The sequence below is a fragment of the Empidonax traillii genome, unplaced genomic scaffold (genome assembly GCF_003031625.1).
Source record: "Empidonax traillii isolate 1590-97213 ecotype Southwest subspecies unplaced genomic scaffold, ASM303162v1 scaffold151:size923898, whole genome shotgun sequence".
Lineage (NCBI taxonomy): Eukaryota > Metazoa > Chordata > Aves > Passeriformes > Tyrannidae > Empidonax > Empidonax traillii.
Window position 1 is genome coordinate 637,045 of NW_020955344.1, and position 8,284 is coordinate 645,328.

Genomic DNA, 8,284 nt, shown 5'->3' on the forward strand with positions numbered 1-8,284 from the left:
ATCCATCTACGTCCTGAGGACCTCGCTGCCACCGTCCAAGCGTGCTTGGCCCCGGCAGATGAACCTCAGGATTAAAGGGTGGGCTCAGTTCCGCGCACACTGTGTCTCACCTAAAAAATCCAATGCGCAGGCTGGAAGGTGGAAAGACCTTCCCCGGTTCTTCGTTCGCGAAGAGACTGGCCATTATGTCAATAAACTGTACTGAATATTTTGAGATTATTACAAACCATACATTAGACATCATATTTTATCCATCCATCTATAGAACAGGAATTTACCTTGCTACATTAACAACACCCACCTGAAGAATATGGTTCGCCTCTCTGCTTAAGGATATGCAGCTGCACCAGGGTTAACTGAGTATCTTTAAATTGAAATGAGGTATTCCCTTTCCACTGTATCCTTTCTTACTGTCCTCATGTATCAGGCATTTACACACCTGAGCACATACTAATAGCTCTCCTGTTTGCACTATTCTACTCCATGGTCACCTAAGTTAGTAACACACAACTTTCAGTAGTTCTATCCCTAAGTGCAAGGTGCCCCATGAGATATTTAACTCTTCATGATTAAACTTCACTACGAAAAAGATAAGAGAAAGTTCACCCAGAAAAAGCTTGTGGAATCCAGTATTTAGACAACACAGAACAAGTATGAGGTGACAAGGTCATGTTTACCTATAAAATTAGAAGGAATAATAAAGGTAGGTTAAGAGGTTTCAGCTTTTCGTTTTTCAAAGTCGTAAGCTAGTCTTCTTTCACTTGGGAAAAAAAAATCTTGAAAACCTGGTGCCACTGCTAAGATTTATTATACCAGTAAATATTTTATTGGGTGAACTCTACTGAAGAGCACAGAAAGGTCCTTTCCTATGATGCTCTTGGTAGCTCCGCACTGTCATCCCCATGAAATATTATTTCCCTTAACATGCGACTGCAGGCAGTCACACAATGAGGTTTGAGTTACTGCTGCCAACCCCTTACTGTGATCTTGTACGGGGCCAAGTAGCACAAGCAGTTTTCTGAGGAACTGTTGTGGCTCCAGACACGTCTGTGCTCTACAGGGCTTTTCATAGAAAAGTCCATTTCTCCTCAGTCAGTCAGAACAGCCCAAACACAGAGTTCAGTATCTGATAAACTAAATGATAATTGCCTGGGAGAGCAGTCCATGCATAAAAGCAGTGGGCTCCATTTCTATCCTTTCTCCTTATACCTCTTTAATCAGCTTACACACTAAGAAAAATTATTAACTAACTGCCTCCACTTCCCTCAAAAGCAGTTTCCAAATAATCCAAAACAGTATTTGAATGCTCAGATCAACAGGAAAAATACTATCTTACAACACCTTTAATAGCACTAAAAATATCTCAATTCAAGAAAAATTGCATTAATGCCCTTCTTAGGTTTATGCACAGCCAATAACTTATCATTTGCAAAACATACTTCAGAAGGGGACATATGCTGGCATCCAGCTAGTGTCATTTCTGTAGTTTTTTATTCCTATAAGCCTGCACAAGGGATCACAAACACAATTTTACACAGTAAGTTTCTCACACTGCTAGCAAAGACATGGCCTTTGAGATTATAGCAATTCTCAGACACAAAAAGGTCACAGGTTTATCAGTATCTTAACAGTAGCATTATTTTTACAAGGTTTGAAATAGAAACCTAGAGAATGGTTATATTCACAATAGTTAATACCTTCACATCTAGCCAGCTGGGCTATCTCCCTTGTTTACACAAAACAGTCATCTCTTTCTAAATAATTATAAATTAAAGAAATAGCCAGACTTAAGGAATGACCCTTCTGGCTCAATACCCATAGAATAATTTTTGTCAGGTAGAGGCAACTAACAAGAAGAACCTCCAGAAAATCTGCTCCCAGACTTTTAATTAGTAAAAACATGCTCCTGCCAAACTGGTGTGCTGGGATGCTCTCAGTGCTCCTCCCCTGCACCAGATGCTGTTTGTTCCGATCAGAATTTCTCACGTGAACCCCACTCTGTGCAGGAGCTCAATGGGCCACCACAAAGTGCACCACCAAGGGCTTTCAAAAGGAGAAGCAGATGTGAATTTAGTGTATAATTATTTGCAATAACGGTATCCAAGTCAGCATGAACAGATGCTTGCACCATGCAATTTAACCAACACAGGGATAAGCAAAGAAAATGCAAAACTTGGCTGTTGGCTTCACAGCTCCATTCCCTGATAAATTAAGATTAACAAGTACAACCAGAAGGGAACTGCACAGTGCTGTGCTGTGTATAACCAGGACTCCCTCACATTGAGCAGGTCTTACAAAATAATTAAGAGGAAAGCCCTTTACAACAACACTGCTACAAGAACTCACGCACAGAGAGAAAACAAAAGCACACACGTGCATTAAGGATATCTACCATGACAAGTTCCAAATGTGAATTCAATGTGGTCCATGCTGAGCTGCTCTTGATGCTATCAGCAAAAAGAATGCACAATACAGCCCCCACTGCCATCTCCTCACAGCCCTCTGGTTGGTGGGAATGGTGGCTTTTGGGCCCCAACAGCTTTACCTCCCCAAGCTGAGCAAGCCCTCCTCCTGTAGTCTTTCCCTGAAAAACAGCTCCAGCTCCCAACCATTGTGGGGACCCCACTGGACTATTTGTGAGCCCCCACTCCATGGTAACCCAGAGCTGACCCCACTGTTGCAGGTGGGGCGTGGAGAGAGCCAGCCAGTAAATCCCTTGCTGTCACCCATTCCTTGTCATGCTCCTGCTGGTGCAGCCCTGGGGCTGCCAGCCTTCCCTGCTGCCAGGGCATCCTGCTGCTCATAGCTAGCCTGCTTCCCACCAGGACCTTCAAGTACTTTTCACAAGAGCAGCCTCTCAGCCAGTTAGTTCCCAGCTTGCACTCTTGCAGGTGGTCAGTCCATCCCAACTGCCAACTTGGCATTTGTTGTTGCAGAATTTCATGAGATGCCTGTCATTCCATACCTCCCACCTGTCTAGGCTCCTGTGAATGGCAATCCTTCCTCAAGTGGTCCACCAGTTTCTCATATACACATACTTGATGAGGATGCACTTCATCTCCTCCTTCAGATCCTCGTCAAGAACATCAGGCAGCATGAATATGTATGGTTCCCTGAGGAACTCTGTCTCCAGATAAAACATGACCATTAACCATCTCTCTTTGAGCTGAGTGATCTTTCTTATCACACCTGGCAGCCCATCTGCCAAAATGCAGTAACTCAAAGTGGACAGAAGGGTGAGGGGGGAGACTAAGTTGAAAGCCTAGCTTAAGGAGAGGCACCAGACATGCACAGCTTCACCTCAATGATGCATCCAGCAACTTCATCACAGAAACAGGCTGGTCAAGAACAATCACTGCTGTTTAATTCATGCTGGCTACTCCCCATAACCTTCTTCTTTTATGTGCCCAAAAGTGTGTTTTAAGAGGACTCACTCCATAATTTTCTCACAGATCAAAGTGAGGTTGACCAGCCTATAGCGCTGTGGATCATTATTCTTGCCCTTCCTGAACATGAATGCAATATTTACCTTTCTTTAGTCATGATGGTTTCTGTCTTATCTCAAAAACCTTTCAAAGATGACAGAGAGCAGCATTGCTATGACAGTGGTCAGCCTCCTCACCTCTCTCAATGTAAGTCATCCCAAAGACTAGATTTGGGTCAAGATTTCTCAAGAGATCCTTGATTTGATCCTCACTCATTTCTTGTCATTCTTCTCCTTGAACCCTCACTCTGAGCACATAGGTTGGGGTGACACTGTCAGAGAATACTGAAGTGAAGAATTCAAGTGTCTCAGCCTCCTCTGTGTTGGATGCTACTAATTTACCCAGTCCATTCAGCACAGATTCACATTTTCCTTGCTTATTCCTGTACTGCTAAAGCAACAGAAGTTTTTTTGGGTGGTCCTCGATGTCCCCTTTTTCTTGTCCCTCAGCTCCAGGTGTGCTTTGACTTTTCTGACACCATCCCTACATGTTTGGACAATGTATTTATATTCCTCCCTTGTAGCCTGTCCCTGCTTTCACCTCCTGTATGATGCCTTTGTACTGCAGCTCAGTCACAAGTTCACTTTCGGACAGCCGGTCAGTCTCCTGTTACGTCTATTCATATTCCAGGACATACCATTCTTGTGCTTGGAGAATTCTGTCCTTCAAAACTTGGCAGCATTCCTCAGCAGATTATCTCTGCAGAGCTGCCTTCCATTGTATCCCACCTATCAGTTCCCCGAATAAGCCCAAAATCTATTCTCTTGAAGTCTATGGTCTGTACTTTGCTACTTGCCTTCCTCACCTCCATCAGGATTTTGAACCCATCATTTCACTCCCCAACCATCAACAAAAATCACAATGTTTATTGAGAAGCCCATTGATAACTACCATGCCCCCTAAGAAAGTCAGGATTAATCAGTGGGCCTGCTTAGCACCCTCAGGAAAAGCTTTGGAAGTCTACAAAGACCTTACATTCAACTGAGCCACAGAAACAGCACAAGTGGCAAGGACAAACCTCTGTTTGTAACTGTGGAGTATTCCCTCACTGAGTAAAATCTTGAGTAGCATCCAGGAATTAGCACGTTCTGCCAAAATTATGTTTTCAATTTAAACACTGAATATTGTACTCCAAGATAGAGTGAAGACACAAGAGGACAACATTCATCACAGAACCTATATCCCTACATACCAGGAAGTAATCTTCTGATGAAATATGAATACCACTATATAAATAATCTAGCAACTACATTAGGCAGCTGATGTAGTTGTAGTAGTCATTAATCAACACTTACTGAACCTGCACCAGTAAGCTGTATTTTCTTTTTCTTTAATTAAATATCAAGCCTGACCTTTACACCATCATGTAAGGGACTGAATGCAAAAAGTTACTTAGCAGATAAAAGGTTATTTTCTTCTAGACAGGTGCTCACCTTGGAATGCTTGTCAGGTAGGTCAGGACATTCTGGAACTCTTTCTCGGGGATCTCACTGAAAGCTGGATAGTCTGGAAAGGTGATAACAGGGCAGCCATCTCCCCCTCTTCCACCTGCAAAAGAAACAAGCGGCACATTCCTTTACCTAGACTGCAATTTCCCACCAAAGAAACTACTGTATTTATTTTTTATGCTCTTTCTTTTTTTCTCCAGTCCTTTTGTGCAGAACTCATCACCGTGGACACTGTTTATTAGGAGCAGTGCATTCTTTTCTTCAGATCTTATGAAGTTTGAAAGGAACTTGTTATACCACATATTCACATCAGATTTTTTTTTCTGTACTAACGCCTTGGCTCCTGTGAACACAGTTTTGACACCAGATGGCAGTGCTTCTTTCCTCTGATAAAGTCAACTGCATGTAAATATAACCCATCTGGAGAAAGAAATGAACTATTTTAGGAAAAAAATGTTAATTCAGAATTAAGTAGGTGAATTTCCATCTTAAACTGAATTCAACCTTCTTACTACTTTGAACTCATTCATGCAACACCCCCTCTTACCCTGCCCAGTAGGCTGCTTTGCTTCCAGGATGGTCCAAAAGAAAGGAACAGAACATTACAAGAAATGGGTGTAGGTGTTTCAGATGAGATTTACCATTCTCAGATTATGTACAAAAGGTAAAGCAGAGCTTTTTTCACAGTACCTACATTACAGCAGGGCTGCTGATGAGCTACATATCGTTATCTGTATTGTTTCTGGCATTTGCAGCCCTGAGTAGCATTTGCAAACACAACGCTTCTTAATGTGCTTCACACACATTTTTACTGGCAAAATGTAATTATTTCTTTTTAAAAGCAATAATAAGGTTTCACGTCTTAAGTAAGTATATTTTCATAAACGCAGGCAGGACAAGGGGCTTACTGAGCCCTAGGAACTGCATGAAATTCACAGTTTGGGGGTGGTAAGAACACATTGCTGGGAAGTTATCTTTGCTTCACACTTCAAAAAGAGAAGAAAAACAATGAAAAACTACCGTTGTAAAATAATAAGGTTATTTTAGCTTTGAAATCCAATAATTTTGCAGAAATCAGCTGTAAACTGTATCAGCAACACCAATCACGAGAGCAACAGTGATTTGTGAAGATTACAGTGTGCTATTACCCACTCCCAGTGCCTTTGCATCTAACCTCACCAGGAAGAGAAATATTTGAGCTCAGATTTGCTTGATAAAAGAAACCACAACTTCCCTCCAAACCATATGTAATTAGAAGAGCTCAAATAGTATCCTTATGTTAATTTATGGTGAATCTGACTTCAATGTGGTAGTTTACAGGCAATATGGTGCTGCCACTGCGAAGCTCTTAAAATCAAAATAGATGAGTAAATGCATGCTGGATGTGTTTAAACAACAACAAAATGCAACTGTTATGCAAATATCACAAATTTGCAAACATGACCTTTACAACACATCCAAACATGGCAACATTAAGTCAATGGAGCTAATTTTAGCTATACAAATGTTGGCAACAAAAATATAAGTTAGGACCCATTTTGATTCTGTTATTTTTTGTTCTACCCAGGCTCTCAGGATCTAAGCATTTTCCTCTCTCATTAAAACATTTTTCAAGCATGATAATGATTACTTCTGTTGCTCATGAGTTGTTCTGCTCTCTCTAGAATATCTATTTTTAGGTGCAATTATACATTATTTGCTGTATCCCTATTGGTTACTTGCTCTGTTCTACATAATTTCTATAAATAGGATACATGAAACAAAAGAAGAACAACAATAGACTTGCAGGACATGTCCTAAAAGCAGAAACCCAGACCATGACCTCCAGGAAGTTCCCAGACCACTGACTGTCCAGGGCAAATAGAGGCATCCTGCCTTGACACTGCCTATTAATTTTCAGTTTCTAGTACAGTCATCTGTGGTTATCACGAGTGGAGACAACTCCGTCCTGCCTTGTGCTCTTCAGAAGATCGTTGTTCACTGATTATCTTTTTTTCCAGTGCTTTCCTGCTGGGACACTGGAGCACCCATAAACCTTCAAATGCTGCTCAACCGCTTTTCCTTTATCAGAACCTCACTCAAAAGAGTTCAGGGCAGAGTGACCTGAAGTGCTACACATAACAAATACTGTAAAATTTCAGCTTCAGTAATTCTGACCTATCGAAGTCACATTCCATCTTGCAACATTAAATACAGGGCCATCAGTGGAATACAGGTCACTCTAGCAAAGCAGTCCCTACTTACAAAAGAGCATTTGTCACAGCATCCCACAGAAAGGGCATGGGAAATAAAGTAAAAATCCTACATATTAAATAGTAGTAAAAGCAGTAGGCGGATTCACTTTTTAGTGTCCTTCATTTTTATAATGGACCTAACGCAACATGGAATTATTTTTTCCTTTATTTAGAATAATTTTTTTCTTGCTTCACCTCTGCAGAAGCAACATTACACAGTTTATTCCTAAATTAGCTGTGCAAAACGTGACTTTCTTGCCCTCTCCCAGAAGTATACCATGCCACAGAATTTGGAGGGAGGGAATAAAAGGGAAAATTTAGGAAGCTAAGCTGGCTTTAGGCTTTAGTGAGAGGAAAAGCATTCAAGTGACAAAAATGAACAATATCACTTCTCTCATCCTCCTTGAAACAGAGGTTTAAGACAAAAATTTCAATATAACCATCCAACATCTCAGAACTTTATACACCGAATTACAGAAAGGGACACCTTGAAATGAGATGAACTCTGTGAGAGCTAAAACTCATGAAAATAATTCAATTTGTATGGAGTAATTTTTAAAATGAGTGACTGGAATTTTAATCAACATCCAAAAAAGTAGTAATTTAACTGTAATATTTTAATAAATTCAGGTCAGTTGGTAGAGTGGCTATGTCTAATTACCTCATTAATAACTACTGAAAAAAATCACCTCTTTCTCATTCCCCTGTAGCTCACAGTCCTGAAATTCCAGCCACAGCTGTGGAACAGCCTAACCTTATTTGCTGGGCAAGTTCTGTCCACAACAGTACACTGAAGCCCATTCTCCTATTTCTAGGCTTAAACTGGGATGCACTGACTTATACAATTGGAATTTAATAGTTTTATTTGTTATTAAGGCAACCAAGTATCTGAGAGCATTGGGAGCATTTTCTTAGTCTAATTTTAGGGTTTTTCTTTTTTTTTTTTTTTTTTTTTTTTTTTTTTTTTTTTTTTTTTTTTTTTTTTTTTTTTTTTTTTTTTTTTTTTTTTTTTTTTTTTTTTTTTTTTTTTTTTTTTTTTTTTTTTTTTTTTTTTTTTTTTTTTTTTTTTTTTTTTTTTTTTTTTTTTTTTTTTTTTTTTTTTTTTTTTTTTTTTTTT

The 8,284-nt window shown here is 40.0% G+C and overlaps 1 protein-coding gene across 9 annotated transcripts in view; it reads right to left on the bottom strand.

Moving 5' to 3' along the window:
• MCF2L (MCF.2 cell line derived transforming sequence like) overlaps positions 1-8,284 on the bottom strand; it is a 156,304-nt gene that overhangs the window by 50,163 nt on the left and 97,857 nt on the right. For all 9 annotated transcript variants that reach the window (XM_027884620.1, XM_027884622.1, XM_027884625.1 and 6 more), the window contains one exon: positions 4,919-5,033. In XM_027884620.1, the coding sequence (XP_027740421.1) occupies positions 4,919-5,033 (115 nt within the window). The remainder of the gene's footprint in view (positions 1-4,918; positions 5,034-8,284) is intronic.